The sequence below is a fragment of the Colobus angolensis genome, unplaced genomic scaffold, assembly GCF_000951035.1.
Source record: "Colobus angolensis palliatus isolate OR3802 unplaced genomic scaffold, Cang.pa_1.0 Scaffold415, whole genome shotgun sequence".
NCBI lineage: Eukaryota > Metazoa > Chordata > Mammalia > Primates > Cercopithecidae > Colobus > Colobus angolensis.
Window position 1 is genome coordinate 499439 of NW_012117544.1, and position 17918 is coordinate 517356.

A 17918-nucleotide genomic window follows, 5' to 3' on the forward strand; every position below is an offset into this window, starting at 1 on the left:
TCAAATCCTAGAGTTCACCATGAGAGAAGACATGAATTATTCACCCTGGAAGGATCGCTGGGTCCTGAATCATCTGTGTGCAAAGTGGCTCCTTCCTAGAGCATGAAGCTCACTCCTGGGTGAACAGAGCCCAGCTGTAGACCCCTGACTTCACAGACACTCTGCAGCACTCATGAGAAGGAGGTGAACTGAAGCCTCAACCCTCTGCCTTCCTTCCCATCTGAGGGATGTAGCTATTGACCATCCTGTGCACCTTACATTACTACAAGAGTGGCAGTGTGACATGGGTGACTTTGCTGGTAGCAGCCCCATGTCCTTGGAAGCTATTTTGCAATGTCTATTCTGAATCCAGTTATATCCCTCCAAGTTCTAACCATTTTGCAGAAAAAAACAAAACAAAACAAAAGAAAAACAGAAGTAGATGATAGCCCTGGGTTCTTGTTCTGTGAGGTATGGCTTTATTCCAACCAGGTGAAAGTCCCCAGACAGCTGTCAGTTCTTGCAGCTCCTGCCTTTCCAGGAAGCACTAGAGTAATTTAGGAGATATTCACCTAAATTACAGTGACAACCAGCCTAACAGCACATGCACCCATCACCAGTTCATGCCATATTGAATTCTCAAATACACAACCAAAAACCCCCAAATAACCACGGCATCAACACATAACTAAGTCATTATGCTTCTGGCATTTGTGAGGCATTTGAGGAGCCCGTGATTATTTCTTGGTATTAGAAAATTAGTGATAATTTCTATTTAGATTTGGTAATAATATTGTAGTTATTTTAAAGCCCATATCTTTCCAGCAGAGAAATGCGATATTTACAGCTGAAAAGATGTGATGTCTGGTATTTGTTACTAAGTATTGTGTAATGTGGGGGTTATTCTGCCATGTGTAGGTCAGTAATGTCTGTGAATTGCTTATTTGGGGGACTGGGTGATGGGAACTTGGGGGCATCATTATTCCTGTGTCTCCTTATGTATGTGTTCAAAGTTTTCCATAATGGAAACTTACAACACAGTGAAAGGAGGTCAGGCAGCTGCTGGGGATGGCCTTATACCCAGCAGGGCTATGGATCTGGCCCTTGGTAGTCTTAGTTTTGCCCTCCATGAAGTGGGCTCAGACAGGTGTTGTGGTAACTGGAACTCTCAAGTGTTCTTCTAATGAGAGGCTGGGATTTGGATCAGGTGTGGCTGTGATCAAGCTCTAAGGGGCCCTTTATTTGCCTCATTGTGACTGCAGAGCTTCCTGTCTTTGCAGGCTCTGTCCCTGGCCTGTCAGGACTACCCAGCAGCTCTGGTGAAGGCAGCTGCCACATGCCTGATGTGCTGGAGGCAGAGACAAGGGGTCTGAGAGTACCCAGTCACTGAGGACTCACCAAGACAGCTGGGGTCTCCACACCTAGGAGGCCAACATCATCTGATGCCAGAGACACTGGGATGAGTGTCTCTGAGATGAGGCATCAGGTGTACATGGGATTGGGTGGGGAGGCTGCACCGTCACAAGCTAGGAAGGGAGAGGGTGCTCCGCGGGCAGGAGGGTTTGTGGGATCTGACTCCTAATGGAGGTCAGGCCTTGCCTGGAGCTGTCAGCCTACATTCACTCAGCTCTTATCCAGCCTGACCCAGCCCTGAAGCTCATCCTGAATTCAACTCTGATATAGCCTCCCCTAGGCAATCAATAGATGTGGAATTTGAGCTTGGATTGGTGACTTTTCTCATGTTCTCAATTTCCGCACATCCTCCTGCTCCTGCAGGCTGACCATCATCAAGATCCATCCGGAAACCAGTCAGAAACTAACTCTGCCTGAGCCTGACGTAGTAGTTCACACTCTTCATGCTTGACGTCCAGCCCCACTCTAGTGTTAACCTTGAGCCTGATCCCCAGTCCACAGCCATGTGATGATACACCTGTAATATCTTGTGCATCAACGTCACCCCATATTCCCCAAACTAGTTCCAGGAAACACTGGTATCTTTCAGAGTATTTTGAGTCTTCTAATGGTGGAGAAGGAGATCAACATGCTTTTGGATATGCTATGGTTCATCATATTAAACTGGTTCCCTAGTTCAGGATTTGTCAGTGTGTTTCTTCAGCCAGTGTGCATTGTGGAAACCTTACAAAGACACCTGCATGATTCCTTTCCCAGTGTTTTTACGAGTTCCCAATGGCGGCACAGTTATTTACCACTCACCCAGTAAACACTCTCCTGTCTGGTTCCTCGTATGCAATGGGGAATTTCAGCTTCTGTTCCTGCTGAGACCGTGGTCTTGAGTCAAGGGTGTCCTTTTTCCATTATTGCTGCCTCTAACCCACATCTGGTCTCCAGGGACCCCCTTCATTTCTCCTGAATCTCCCCACAGGGCCCCAGCAAACCTCCCACTGGGCCCCTGTTCCTTCCTAGTTGGGCAAAGACTGCAGGACAGTTCTCTGGATTGCGGTTCCCACTGGCACAGGGAGCTCACCCGGTTCCCTGGCAGGTTGGGTGGGGTGTGGGATGACAGGGACATGGGATCTCACCTGGAACTGCCCCCTGTCCCTGAGCGGTGACCCTTCAGCCCAGACACATGACCAGACACATACGGCACATTAGAAATGCTGGATTTTACATGATCAGGTCTTTGTTGAGAAGTAAAATTGAGGAGGGTGTGGGACTGGTCTGAACTGATACCAGGCTGCTGGCTCAGGGGTACAGTGGAGAGTTGGGGGAGGGGTGACTGGGAGAGGAAGGACCCTCTGGGGAGATGGGGAGGCTGTGAGTCTCCTCCCCTTGGGTGACTTTGACACTGGGTGCAGAATTCCCTGTACCCCACACTGAGATCCCCGGGGAGGCTGGGAATTTAAGAAAAAAATAAGATTAAACAAGATTTCTGATTGTCAATGAGAATATTTATTGAGGGTTTCATGAGTGCAGGGAGAAGGGCTGGATGCCTTGGAATGGAGAGAGAGACACCTCCCCTGGGATCCTGCAGCTCCAGGCCCCCGTGGGTGGGGTGAGGGTTGGGAACCTATTAACATTCTGCAGGGGCCACTGTCTTCTCCACGGTGCTCCCTTCGTGCGTGACCTGGCAGCTGTAGCTCTTGTGGGACTTCCACTGGTCGGACGTCAGGCTCAGGTAGCTGCTGGCCGCGTACTTGTTGTTGCTCTGTTTGGAGGGTTTGGTGGTCTCCACTCCCGTGTTGACAGCGCTGCCATCTGCCTTCCAGGCCACTTTGACGACTCCCGGGTAGAAGTCACTGATCAGACACACTAGTGTGGCCTTGTTTGCTTGAAGTTCCTCAGAGGAGGGCGGGAACAGAGTGACTGAGGGGGAAGCCTTGGGCTGATCTGTGTGGACAGGGAAGGGGGTGAGAGAGGACAGACAGAACACTGGGGTGTTGTGGAGCCCCTCTCTCTGTCTAAAGCCTCTGGGAGGGTTCACAGTGGGGCCGTCCGGTCCACTCGGGGTTCTCTGCTTCTCTCCTTTCCCCGTCCTTTCCACTCATGCCCTGTGGAGGGCAGATAGCTCTGTACCTTCCTAGGAGCCCTCCCAAGTCACCTTTCCCAGGTGTCCTGGTCCAGCCCCTCTCCTCTACAGCCTCGATTTCCCCATATACCCAGGGCAGGCTGTGTTCCTTCTCTGATCTCTGGAGTCTGAGTTCGGAATGTAGCCTTGACCCCTGGATCCCTCATTTCCACCCCTAGACACCCCTTCCACCACCCACTTTATTCTTCCGGGACCTAGAGCCTCCTCTGTGAACTGTGGGTCCCCTGCTCAGCCCATAGGGCTGTCCTGGCAGGCAGTGTGTGGGGAGGCCCAAGCCTGCTTTGAACTAGAGCTTTCTATCCCTCACAGGCACCAGGCTCTGCCCCCGCCCAGCCCACTTGGCTCTCCTGGCAAGGAGTGGGCTCCATCTAGACAAGCCTCGGGGCTCCTCTGAGGCTCTGAGATGTCTCCTGTGTCCACGAGCCCGACTACAGAACCCTTCACCTCAGCTGGTCTTGTGGTTGCCCCCCTAGACTATGAGACTCAGCAGCCCCCTGGTCCACCCCAGCAGCCTCTGATGACCCCAAACTTCATGTGGTAGCCATGGAGTTCTCTGCACCCCTCATTTTCTCCCCTGTGGTCATCTCTTGAATCTAACATGCCCTTTGAGGCAAGCAGGAGTCCGATCCGTGAACAGAGAAACACTGAGCCCCAGAGGTGACGGGGCTCCAGGGACAGACACATCTCTGCCCTAAGACACCCTCTCCTTTCTGGTGACTGTCCTGGGAGGGTTGAATTCTGGCACCTCCCCCAGTCTCACCTGTCCTTCTGTGTCCCCATGTCCTCATGACCCAGCACAGGCCACAGAGCTGCAGCCTAGACCCAGAGCCCTCCCTGTGCCCTCCACTCGTCTCCCCTTCGGGTGACTTCTGTGTCACCAGGCCCCCATGTGGCCCTCCCAGACTGGATGGGCCTCGAGTCCTCAGCGTAGACCCTGAGCTGTTCTTGGGGCTACTCCCCTAGACTATGAGACTCGGCAGCCCCCAGGCCCACCCCAGCAGCCTCTGGCCTTGACCCCAGGGGTCACTGGGCAATGTCCCTAAGGCCACTACAGGGCCTCTCATCAGAGCCAGCCTCTGTCCCTCACTCAGACATCTGCCCTGGGAGAGGGGAGGAGCCCTGACCCTGCCCAATCCCAGCTCAGGCCCCGGGACCAGGCTGCATCCAGCTTTTGGAACCTGAAGGCGGCTGTTCCCACTGTGAGGGCCCTTCCTGACGGTTACCCCAAGACTAACGTGCCTCATCCAGGCCCCATGGAGAAAGGTAGGGGTCAGTGCTTAAGGCTGGGAGGACAGATGGGAGGAAGCCCCAGAGAGAGAAAACAGATTTTCCCGGGACAGCAGAGGGTGAGACAGTCTGGGAAAGGTTGAGAGCCACTTACCTAGGACGGTGAGCTGGGTCCCACCACCGAAGATGTAACACAGTGACTGAGGCTCAGACCAAAACCCCCGGGGCCAGCACCTGGGCTCTGCTCCCTGGGGGCTGGGCTAGAGTAGGAGCCTGCTGGGCATGACGGGCACAGGGTTGCAGGAGGCGGGGCTGGGACCTAGGCATGAAGCAGGGGGGTGGCCAGTCCCCCAGAGGTTTCCCCATGCCTGTCCCCTGTCCAAGGCAAGTGCCACCCACAGCCTTGGAGTCACCCCAGTGTGTGTCCTTCCTCTCTGAGGCTGTCAGTGCTGATGACAACACTGGGACCAATAGGTCCCAGCAACTCCCTGAGTGACACATCTCCTCCTGTGCAGTGTGGCAGAGGAGTGCTGAGTTGGCTTCGACCCGTACAACCTCGTCTGGCCTCATTTAAAGGGCCTCTGAGTCCCCCACATAAGTGTCCCCAGTCAAACCCGGCTGGCTTTCTCCCTAGATTGAGAACACTGAGTCATTCCTTACTCAAGTGGAGAGTCCTCTGCTTTCTACCCATGGAGACGCAGTTCAGTCCCACTTTGTGCATGAAGCATTTTCTGATCTCTCAGATCATTCTTTCCATCTACCCATCCATCCAGTTGTCCATCCAGCTGTTCATCTATTCATCTGTCCATTCATCTATCATCCATCCATCCATGCATCTGTCCATTCATTCATCCAACAACAGCTCCCAAGCATCCATCTGTGTCAGGTACTGTTTTTATGCTGGGACATGGCAGGGTCGCTTGGCTCTCAGCCTCATCTCTCCCTCAAATCTCTCTGGTTAAGGCCAACAGTCCTTTGTCCCAGTTCAGTCTGTAGTTCTTCCCCAGTCCCCTTCAGTCTCTGCAAGAAGTTCTTTTTTCTAGTCACTCTCCCCTCCTTGGTGTCTGAGACTGCCCCCTTTCCTCCTCCTTGGCTTCCTTTTCTCTCAGGCCCATGCCCAACTGCTGACTCCCAGATCCCCATCCTGGGTTCTGCTCTCTGTATTCTCCTAATTTTCTCTGCATCTGACCCTCATTGTGCACACTCACAACTGTCCAGGGGTCTTAGATCCCTATTTCCAGCCCTTACCTCTCTTTTTGGCTCCAGATTCACATATATTCTGCCTCCTCAACTTACGTCTGCTTGGATGCCCTGTAGACACCTCCAACTCAATAGATCCCAACTAAACTTATTTCCATGTAACGTTGCTCCTCCACAGAGTCCTCACTTCAGCAAGTTACTCTTCAAGCCAGAGGCATGGGGACATCACAGAATGCCTTCCCCTCATTGTATTGCGCTCTGTCCTAGGCATCCTAGCATGACACAAGATACCATTAACATCCCCCAGAGAAAAAGAAAAACACCCGGGTCACATGCTAAGAGTTCATGATGGCAAGAATCCTCAGACTTTTCCAAATCTGATTTTATTTCCCAAGGGAATTTATTTACATTGCAAGATACTCATTGTGACGGGGCCAGCAATTTTCATCTCAGCAGCAGCTTGTATTTAATACATTTGTATTTAAGACGTGTGTAGAAGATTTTTGAAACAATTTCATATAATAGTAATATAAATTCAACACGTTTCTCATATAAAGAAAGCAAACACTTAGCATTTTATTAAGTTACTGAAGAAAACTTTCTTAATGAAGAATATCTCCCCAAATTTACTGCAACCTTCATATTTAAAGGCGAAACATTTGAAGAGTCAGAAACAAGGCAAGGTTGTCTATTCTCACTTTTATTACTCAACATATTCCATAGATTCTAGCCAATGAAATGACATAAAGGGGGGAGAGGAGGATGTATAAATATTAGGGAAAAAGAGAGAAAATTGTTTTTGGCAAATGGTGTGATAGTTGACTAAACACACACACACACACACACACAGAGAGAATCAGCTGAAGAACTGCTGGAATTAATACAAGAGTTAAAGTGGCTGGATACAAGAGTAACATACAGAGGTTAACAGGGTTCCTTGCTATAGAAACGGTAATCATTTAGGATATGAAATTGGGAAAAAATTTGTAACTTCAATAAAATTATATTTACAAATGCTTTATGAATAAAAAGCAAAGTGTGCAAGATTTGCATGAATAAAATATTAAACCACTTCTCTGAGTGAATGGAGAGTATGTCATGTCTCTGGACAAAAACACCACTGAGCATTATAAATATAGCAGTTCTCAAATTAATCCCATATTCTGTGATATTACAAACATAACACCAAAAGAATGATTTTTGAAAATTAGGGAACCGATTCTGCAGTCTAACTCTTAAGAATGATGGGTAATAGACATGACTATTTTGAGAAAAAGTAACAATGACAGGTTCTTTCCCTACCAGATACTGAACGTACTATAAAGCTAAAATAACCAAAACAGGTTGGGTGCAGGAATCGATCAATAAACCAAGAGAACTACAGAAAGAATGTAACAAATCAGTAATGTAGTAGTTTAGTAAAGCTGCATTTATATTCAACAAAGGTGTGATGATTGGCTTTCCTATTTGGAAGATAAGGTTTTATTCCTACATCCACAAAAATAAACTCCAAGTGAAGTAAAGAGAAAAAAACCAATAAAACACCAATACACCAAAAGTACCACAATAAGATAGAAAAATGACTTTATAATATTGAAATAAAGACAACTTCCTACACATGGCGGAGGTCACAGAAACCATAAAGAAAAGGTTAAACCAGTTCGACACATAAAAATTTATGACAGTTTTATGGTGGGAGACCCCATAAACAAAAGACCCATAAAACAGACCAGGGAAAATTATTTACAATACATATATTAAACAAGTGGCTAAAATCCGAAATATATCCCAATGTATTATAGATATATAAAAAGATGAAAACAACTGAATGGAAAAGTGGGCAACATAGTGACCACAGAGGAAATAAAACCAATAAATAAAAATGTAAAAAATAAATTTCACCAGCAATAAAATACACAATAAAACAATAAACACATTCAATTTTGCATTATTGGCAAGAATGTAGGAGAGAAGGCACTACCACTCACCGGAGTGAGTGGACACAGACTTTTGGAAGCACCACCTATAACATTTCAAAAGTACATTCTCTCTGATCCAGCAATTCCACTTATAGGCATCTATCCTGGGGAGATATATAAGTGAACTTTGCACACACACACACACACACACACACAGGAATTTCCACTGCAGCATCATTTGTCATTTAGATTTTTTAGTGGAAATAAATCTTGGCTCATCTAAACTTTGCTTATAATGAAAAGTTTATAAGCAATGGATGTGGTTAATCCATATGGACTGATACAGAAAGTGTCAGTAATAGATTAAAAGTTGGTGATATGCAGAATATGGCTCTATTTTTGCAAAATAAAATCCCAACACCAACTCTGTGTGTGTGTGTGTGTGTGTGTGTGTGTGTGTGTGTATTTTCAGGGACACATACAACACAGGAACAGTTCTGGAAGCATATTGACAAACCTGACAGTGGCTGTCTCGGGAAGAGGTAGGAGATGGAAAGCAGCAAGCACTGTTTTTACTATATATACTTCTCTGCTTAATCTTTCTTTTTTTTGGCAAGAAAAAAGAGTAATGTACAAAAGTGATTACATTTTGTAATGTACTCATTGCAAAAAGAGTAATGTACCTGAGTACATTACTCTTGTATTAAAAATTGTATTAGAAGAAATGTCTTTTTGTGAACATCACAAAACCAGAAAATTATAAAGCCACAATTAAAATTAGGGGAAATCTCACTAGCCAACCAGACACACCATTGACATTTTTCTATATTTTTGGAAAGGTTTTTGAAAATGCATATATACTTTAAAAACACAGTTGGGCCAGGTGCAGTGGCTCACACCTGTAATTCCAGCACAGGGGAAGTTGAGGTGGAAGGATTGCTTGAGCCTAGGAATTTGAGACAGGCCTAAGCAACATAGTGAGGCTCTGTCTCTAAAATAATAACAATCCTAATAAAAATTCGCCAGGCGTAGTGGCCTGCAGCTGTAGTCCTAGCTACTCAGGAGGCTGAGGCTGGAGGATCATTTGAGCCCTGGATGTTGAGGCTGCAGTGAGCTGAGGCCATGCCACTGTACTCCAGCCTGGACAACAGAGCAGGACTCTGTTTCAAAACAACAACAACCACCCCCAAATACAATTGTGTTTTTTCACACCCTTTCAGATATTTGGGTTATTTCCAGTTTTTTCCCACATTAATAATGCTGAGCTAACACACCCTTGTTATAAACATTTGGTTACAGCTTTGATTATTCCCCTCCCCGCCACACCCTTAGGATAAATTCCTAGAAGTGGAGTTGCCCAATTTAGATAAATACACTTTGCTTTTTGACTCGCTGCCTGTTACTAAAATGGTTATACATTTTCAACGCCCATAAACAGTCCCCGAGAGTGTCTGCTCCCCTCTGCTCATCCCTCACTTCAGCTTCATGCTCCCATTTCATAGGAAACTGGGCGCTCTGGATCTGCGTGTCCTCCCCACCCCGAGGGCATGGCTTCCTCCAGGCTCCCCACCTACCCTGGACCTGGCCATCACCCCCTCTCCTCCTTCCTCCAATCAGTCCTCGTATCAGCCTCCTATCCAGTGCTAATTTTTCCAAAAACACAAATCCAAATCTGATAATCAGTCTTCTATCTAAATCCATCCAAGGACTCGTCCTGGACTCTGGGGATGGGGCACGGATCCTGTGGTCTTCCTGCCTCCCCTTCCCAGTCACCCAGGAGCTCCCAGCTTCATCCTGTGCTCTCCTCTCCTCTGACGCTGCTCTGTCTTTTGGCGGCACCCATCACCAGCCAGTGCCCCTCGATCCGTGAGACCAGCCTGGGCATCATCTTAGAGGAAGCTCTCCTCTCCCTTTACTGCTCCAAACATGGGCCATGGGGTCTGTTCCGATGACTGGACAGCTCCCCTCGGTTCAGCCCACCCACCCTGTGTCCCTGAGCCTGGTCCCAGCAAACATTTATGTGCAAGTCGGTGAATGAACGGCTTTGGGGAAGACCAAGCCAAGCCCTTGCTGCCTTCTCCAGGGAGTGGCCCCTGCACTCACAGGGCAGGAGGCACATGGGCAGAGAGGAGGAGGAGGAGGAAGAGGAACAGGCCTGGGCACCCTGTGGGGATAGTGACCATCACCCGCTGTGGATGTCCTGTCTCTGCCTCTGTTCCTTCCCTACCCGGAGGACTAGGACTAGGTGACTGAGGTACTGACCCTGGTGCAAAATTTAAGTGGGGTCAGAAAATCCAGAAATCAAGAAAAATAATATCTTAATATGGTATTAAAAACAATAATTCAAACAAATCTGTGATGGACCAAATATCAACCCATTAGTTAAAGCCAGTGTCTGCCCAGGCCCCTCTTAGGGGTTAACCTTCGTCCTCACTCCTCTGGCTCGTCTCCCCTTGATCGCCTTTACCAGCTCTGCCGCAGGACCCCCACATCCCCTGGAATCTCTCGCTCCTTACCTGCCTCACAGGCTCTGCAGGCTGGATCGGCTGTTTCCAACTGAGGCTCCAGGGTCTGGGTCCCTGCTCTGCGGTGCAGCCATTGGGCGCAGCAGGCCATGGGTGACCATGGCCAGACCCAGCAGCAGCAGGGGCCAGCACTGCGTGGGACCAAGGCCCAGCTCCTCAGGGGTCTCACGACCCACTTGGCCTGTCTTGGGTCTCATTGGCCCTCACGGTCAGGGGCACCTCTGACCCGACTTGCAGCGTGGGTTCCTTGGAGGGCCTTGCCCAGGACCGTCTTGCCAGCAGGGCTGTTACAGTGCGCCCCAGTCCGTTGGCTCTGTCCTCTCCGTGGACCAGCTCTGGTCCCTGTCCCTAGCCCAGGCCCTTCATCCATGGCTGTTACCCCTGGGAATCTCTCCCAGAGGGGCATCTACCAACTGCCCTGATGCGGTCACAATCCAGGGCTCAACTGCCTCCCAGCACAGCCGCCTGCCTGGCCCCGCCCCGCCCCTGGGGCCCTGGGTGGTGCACACCTGATTCGCTTCCCTTCCCCGTTTCCCCAAGGGCAGCCTGGGTCTCTGGAGCATCTCCCTAGGGCCTAAAGAGCTGCCCATCAGGAGTCCCCAAGGGCTTGAGCTCAGGGTGTTGGAGCTGGGGCTGGAGCTGTGGCTTCTTTTCTGATCAGTCTTCCAGGCTGCGTGACTGCACACTGCACTCCAGCCAGTTGGGACCAGCCCTTTCTTGGCTGGGTTAAGCCCGGCCGGCTACCCTGTGGCCCTTTCTTGAGTCAGGCAAGAGCCCTGCAGGGAGTGATTCTATATCCTTCAGGCAGGGAAGAGTTGTGAAATCATAAATGTGGAGTCTATCCAGACCTAGGTTACCTCTGGGCCTCTGTTTCCTTATCTGTAAAATGGGGAGAGTTCCTCTGCAGCATGAAGGTTATGAGGGTTAAAGAAACCATGTGTTTGCTAAGCACTCAGTGGGTGTTGAACAAATCCTGGTTCTCTTTTTGTTCTTCTCTTACTTTGGGATTCAGAACAACGTGTGGGGTGTCATTGAGGCAAGTGTTTCTGTTTTACAGGTGAGAAAATTACCATCCAGAGAAGATGAATGCAGGGCCAAATGTCATTCCTTGAGTAGGGAGCAAGCTGCACTAGGATCTAGGAAGCTGCTCGTCCCCTGTATTTCTATTCATCTGTCTGCCTAGAATACTCATGTCTGGCTCCATTCAGCAGTGGTGGAGGAGGAGAGGGCTGGCAGTTGCTTTGAGTTGGGGTCCTTTTTGACTATGATATGGGAATATGATGCATAATACAATAATAATAGCAATACTCTTTAGCCCTGGTGCTTTACAAGCACTAATCCTGGCAGCTAAGATTATCTACTGTCCCCCACATTTGAAGATGAGGAAATGCTGCTCAGGCTGATTCCCTACTTTTTTAATGTCATAGGGCCAAGAGGCGGTAGGGCTGGAGTGGGAATCTGAGGCCTGGTCCTTGCGTGACACTAGGGCGTGCTTTCCTGATGATGACATGGCTCTCCGGGTCTAGGTGGTAACACACTGCTTGGTGCATGGGAAAACCCAGAGCTCATCACAAAGGAGTTGCTCAATTAAACATGGACTAAATCTGGTTGAATGAACCTCTTTTGCTTCATGTGGCCCCTTGTGTCATTTGCACTCCTTTACCCCCCATTCACTGCTCCCATCTTTTCTATTGCACCTGAGAACCTAGTACAAAAATGTTTAAGGAGATCTTCAGGACCCCATACTCTGGTGAGAAAGGCCCCTGCTCTGTCACTTTACAGAACTGCAGTGAGGGTCTGCCCTCTTGCTTTCCGGTTACTTTTTCTGCCACAAAATCTTTAAAAATATCTGCTCAAGTTCGGATCTGCAGCCCTCTAGGGCTGTCAATGTTTTGTTTTAGCAACTCTCAGAGGAGCCTCGTAGGACTTCCTAAAGTGAATTTCCTGGAAGGCCCCTTTGAGAATTGCTTGGTTCATATTTTGAGTCAGATACTCCTTAACTTCCCTGATACATTTGGTGACAATGAAGCCAGACATTTTTGAGGGCTGTGGTAACAGACAAATAGCCCGAGACTTCATTTCATTGATAAAGTTGATGGTTGTTGGGAGACAGTGGTCTACTGTGGATCTCTGCATTTCTGCATGTTTCTCAGGCAAAGGCACTGATTGCCTTTCTTGTGGATTATCTTTTCAAGGATGTGTGTAGAGTGAACAACCTCAGAAGGTACAGAGAGTGCCTCTCTTTGGAGCAAAAGGCAGATATGCTTACTATAAAGTATAAAATGTTTAAGATCCCTGAGGTCTGGCACACAGATGTCACCTGGCCTTCTTTGCATCACCTTGTTGAACTGGTGCAAGACAATGCTGATACCTTGGCAACTGCTATTGCTGTGAAAGACAGATTGTCCATTGTCTCTGACCCAGGAATCTTGTATCTTCTGCCAGCATCCATGACACTGTGGCAGGCTTACATTTTAGTCTGCAAATAGGATGAAGTCTCAGACCCTTCACAGTTCTTTTTTTTTTTTTTTTTTTGAGATGGAGTCTCGCTCTATTGCCCAGGCTGGAATGCAGTGGCCGGATCTCAGCTCACTGAAAGCTCCGCCTCCCGGGTTTATGCCATTCTCCTGCCTCAGCCTCCCGAGTAGCTGGGACTACAGGCGCCCGCCACCTCGCCCGGCTAGTTTTTTTTTTGTATTTTTTAGTAGAGACAGGGTTTCACAGTGTTAGCCAGAATGGTCTCGATCTCCTGACCTCGTGATCCGCCCGTCTCGGCCTCCCAAAGTGCTGGGGTTACAGGCTTAAGCCTCCGCGCCCGGCCTTTCACAGTTCTTGAAGAGGAAGAGGAAGAAAGAGATGAAGTTGAGGATGGTGATCATGACTTAATGGTTCGACTCATTGAATCAGTTTTCAAAGACCTCCAGGCTGGATCTTTATACGTATTGCTTGGGCAACTTTTGAGGCCCAGGTGCTGGGGGCTGGATTATACAAATAATCACCACACATCCCTGTCCTTGGAGACAGGCAAGGCACTGATCTGTAATGTTGTGTAGGTGCCCTAACAGACATCATTCAGGGCACAAGGGAGGGCCCTAGGAAACCCCTGGTCCAGCACACCTTCTCCTCCCCTGGGGAGCTTGGCCTGTTCCTGCCTCTGATCTTGGGCTCTTTGTGTTATGGGGGCTGGGGAAGGGTCTGCCCTGAGGGTCTAGGCTGAAGCTACTCCCTCCCAGGCCCTCTGTGGGTATGACACTCACCCCCTGCTCAGGACCCAGAAGCTATGGCTCCTACCAGGGAAAGTCCCAGGTCTTGGGGATAAAAAGGGGCTGTCCCTAAATGTAGCATCCCCAGCTGCTGCTTCTACCCCCACCCCTGCACCTGCTGTGGCCTCTGGGCAGACGTCGCCGCCGCAGACCACATCCTCCCATGGTGGTTGCAGTCGGAAATCCGAGTCTGGCTGGGGACCCTTGAGGACTGGACTAGGCCTCCCCAGCAGGTGCAGCTGCAGCTCTGGCCACCCAGGCCTGCCCCCTGCCCTCCTGGACTGAGATGTGGAAGGGCTGGATCCAGGCCTGGACAGAGGAGGCCAAGTCCAGCTGTCCTGCTTGGTGGACCCCCTGCTCAGGGTCTGTGGTGCCTCTGCAGAACCTTATGGGTCCCGCCCTGGCTCTTCTTTCCCAAAGCAGCGGGGTGTACCCCATCCAGTTGCTTTTACTCTGCTCCATGTCTGAGGGTGTCCCCCACCTTGGCCTCCTGCTGGTCAGTCCCCTGCCCAGTCTGCAGCCCCCACGTCCCAGAAACTCTACCTGTAAACACTGCAGACTCCTCTCTCCCAGGTTCAGGGATCCCCAGCTCCCCACTCCCCACCATCCCCAAATTCAAGCTGGCTGGTCTTTCTTGTCTCATCTTGAGCTTCTCACTGTTGGGATCTGGGAGAGTCTGAGGCACAGGATGACAAAGTATTGGCTGGGGAAGTGACAAAGGTTCTGGATCTCTGAGTCTCTAGAGGTAGAAGGTGGCTCTGCAGCTCCTGATCCCCCTCTGAGAAATCCTCAGGAACCCCAAAGTCCCCAGCTCCTCTGGTGATCCTGGGTTGCAGCCTCCACCCCAGCTCTCCTCCAGGAAATGGGAGAGATCCCTGCTCCCTTTGTAGATGTCACAGAGTAGACTTGCCAACCTGGCAGGGAGGCCTTCTAGCTCCTTCTACTGATGTGGAAACAGAGGCTCAGAGAGGGAGAGTTTCTTGTGTGAGGCACACAGCGACTTGGTGTAAAGACTGTGCCCTGGGACTTACTAATATCAACTAGAGACCTGGGAGGACCAGACTTGTTGGACAAGGGGTGGAGCCAGCCTGGAAGTGGCGGGTGGAGTTTGGGGAGGTTTCTGTTCTTTAACCTCCACCAGCTGCCTGGAGTGCAGCTAGAAGGGGAGAGTCCAGTAGGGGGCAGAAGAGACCAGCAGTAGAAGCCTGAGCACTAACCGACTGGAGCTCTTCAGAAGAGGAAGGTGGAGACCCAGGGGAGGGCTCTGGTGGCCGGGCAGAAGGGGGTGCGGGAGCCTGACTCTGGGTTTGCATTCGCGTGGTCACTCACTCACCTGTGGGACTGTGGGTACGACCAAGAGGGCAACCACTGAGGCGAGTGAGTCAGATCGTGAAATTTTGTGCATTGTGGGTTTTTTGGCATTAATTTCGATTTTTGAAAATATTGCATTAAATATTATTGATCTGGGTCACTATGTTTTTGGATGCTCTTTTAACTTTCGCATTCAAGGCGAATGATGGCTGTCACTTGGAACTCCAGGAAACCAGTCTCTGGAGACATGCACATAGAGGCTGTATATCTGACATACAATTGTAGAGCCCTGAGTCCCGGCTTGAGAATAGCATACCTCCAGCAGTGAAGGGGCCAACTGTCCCACTCAACACTGTGTCCCCAGTCACCTGACTTGGCACCTGGCACATAGTGGGCCCTCCATGAGTATTTCTTGACCAAATGAATAAATGGACCAGGATTCAACACCAGGCCTGTCTGACCAGAACCTCTTCCCTCTACACCCAGGGACCTGCAGCTTGGGAAGACCCTCAGGTTGGACTCACTCACACCTCAGATGACACCCAGCTCTTCCCTCTGCCACCACCTAGGGAAGGGGCTGTGGAGCATCAACTCACTGTGACATCACCTACCCCTGATACAGGCCCAGAGGCCCCAAATCTAGGTGACACTTAGTACTTCCTCTGTTGAGGACTCTCTCCCCTGCCTGGTATGAGGAGTACTCGAGGCACATCAACTACTGGTGTCCAGAGAGGGGAATCTCTGTCCTTGTTGTCCCTGAAGTAATTTTTCACAACTGGAAACATCTTCTGTCTGGGCCGAGCAATAAGACCCCTGAAGTCACTCTGACCCCCACTTAAGGGGTCCCTAGGAGCCTTGAAGACCCCAGCTCCTCTGATGATCCTGGGTTGCAGTCCCCACCCCAGCTATCCTCCAGGAAATAGGAGAGGTTCCTGCTCCCTCTGTAGATGTCATGGACTGGCCTACCTGGCAGGGGGTCTTCTAGCTCCCACTACTGATGAGGAAACAGAGGCTCAGAGAGAGAGAGAGAGAGAGAGAGTTCCAGGGCCCTCACTGCAGCCCTGGAAAATGCCTGTCACTGCTTCTGGTGGGCAGACTAGCTGAGGCCCAGGGAGTTTAGAAGCAAACCTAGTGGGAGTGAATGGGCAAAGGGAACTAGGATTCCGGACTCCCAGCCCGGATGTTGGAGTTGGCCAGGAAGATGCAGTCAAGTAGGGTCTAGCCAGCTTGAAGTCCATATGCAAACAGCCTAGGTCACTGTGGGCTGGTTTCCCAGCTAGGGTCAGAGAGCCCACCCGGCATCTCTCAGGGGGATTGGGATCTCTACAAATACGAGACACAGGAACTGGCCTGGTTCTGTAGGGAAGGTTCTGCAGCTGGTGGGATGGAAGCTTCTGCCCAAGTCTCTGGGCCCTGGCTGCTCTGCAGAGGCTGGGCATGGAGCAGAGGGAGGAGGCAGGGTGAGCACAGGGAGGAGACAGGAGATGAGGCAGCAATGATGGTGCTGGGGAGCAGAGGGGAAGCCCCAGTAGAGGGAGGAGGAGCCTGGAGATGCTGCTGGGAAGGACTGGACCAGACTTCCATCCGTCTAACCTTGGCTCAGTCCAAGCAGGAGGGAACCCTGGGAGACTAGTTCCTTCCATATGGATGGCCCCCCAACACCACTTGGGGGACCCTCATGTGGTCATTTCCATCAAAAGAGGGATGACCCCTGTGGGACTGGGCCAGCTGAGCCGGCATCTCTCATCCCTGCTCATGGATTTGGTTGTGTCTAGGAATTTAATAAACTCCTTTCTCTTCCATTATCACTTTTCAGCCTGTAGTGAATGTTTGTGCTGAGGACTGAAACCAACTGTGTCAATGTTAACTGCTGGTTCCAGGACACTCTTTCCCAGGAGGATGAGGGGGTAAACAATAAAGAATGTCTCTCATTGCTTCAGGAGATTCCTGAAAACCAATTATCCAGGTAAGTGGTCTGCTCAAGAGAGCACACAGTTCTCACCTAGGTAAATTGCTCACTTATCTAATAAATATTTATTGTTCAAGACTTGATTCAAGACCTTCCGTTCTGTGTCCACCAGGCTGTGCTATGATATCACAGATAGGCCGCAATTCTAATAGGTTCCTTCCTTGTAAGACCTGCCTTTAACTGCTCATGTGCATATCTTGAAACCTCATAAACACCTTTAATTGCCCTGTGCCTTCTGAGACACTAAAATGACTCCATGCTAGGGCTAGTCTCCTTTGATATCAATAGACTTGGTGCTGCTTAGATATCAGGATTTCTGCGGTCTTTTGGGAGCTGGCATTTGATCATCAAAGCGACCAGCTCAGTTTATTCTGGGATAAGCTGAGCCTAGAGGTGGGCAGGAAATTGCTCCCATCTCTCAGGAACATAAGGAGGGCGGGGACAGGACTGGAAACTTCCGTTCCACATGGAAGGCTCCCTCCTGCTCAGTGTGATGGAGCAGGAAAGAGGGCAGGGCCTTGTGAGCCAGGCCGAGGGGGCAGGTTTCTGTCTCATTCCGCATCTGTCTGTGTCACTGTGTACAGTGCTGCTGTCCCACGCCTGACAGTATTAGCCTCATCCAGAATCTGGGTTCTGCTGATGGTCAGAGTGGCCGTGTTCCCAGAGTTGGAGCCAGAGGATTGCTCAGGGATCCCTGAGGGCCACTTGCTATCTTCATAGATGACCAGCACCGGGGACTGGCCTGGCTTCTGCTGATATCAGTGAGCATGTTTATCCTCCAAATCCTCCAATTTATCTGCAGAGCAGGTGATGCTGGCTGGCTGTCCTGGGGACACTGACACTGAGGGTGGCTGAGTCAGCTCATAGGAGGCCATGCAACCTACAGGAGAGAAAAGGAGAGAGAAAAAGCTTGAAACTGAGGAGCTGACCTCCAAGAAAATCTTCCCACGTGCCTGGCCTGGGCACAGCTCCAGGGAT

General features: G+C 50.1%; 1 protein-coding gene and 2 gene segments (V, D, J or C); all 3 read right to left on the reverse strand.

The window, feature by feature from the left end:
- LOC105521984 (immunoglobulin lambda-like polypeptide 5) overlaps positions 1–10841 on the reverse strand; it is a 21959-nt gene extending 11118 nt beyond the window's left edge. The window contains 2 exon segments of the mRNA XM_011956363.1: positions 4908–5026; positions 10389–10841. Of these exon segments, the coding sequence (XP_011811753.1) occupies positions 4908–5026; positions 10389–10594 (325 nt within the window). The 5' untranslated portion in view covers positions 10595–10841.
- LOC105521985 overlaps positions 1–17918 on the reverse strand; it is a 268074-nt gene that overhangs the window by 24553 nt on the left and 225603 nt on the right.
- Positions 2867–17918, reverse strand: part of LOC105521983 — a 659966-nt gene continuing 644914 nt past the window's right edge. The window contains 2 exon segments of the V gene segment in view: positions 2867–3331; positions 4912–4941. Of these exon segments, the coding sequence occupies positions 3011–3331; positions 4912–4941 (351 nt within the window).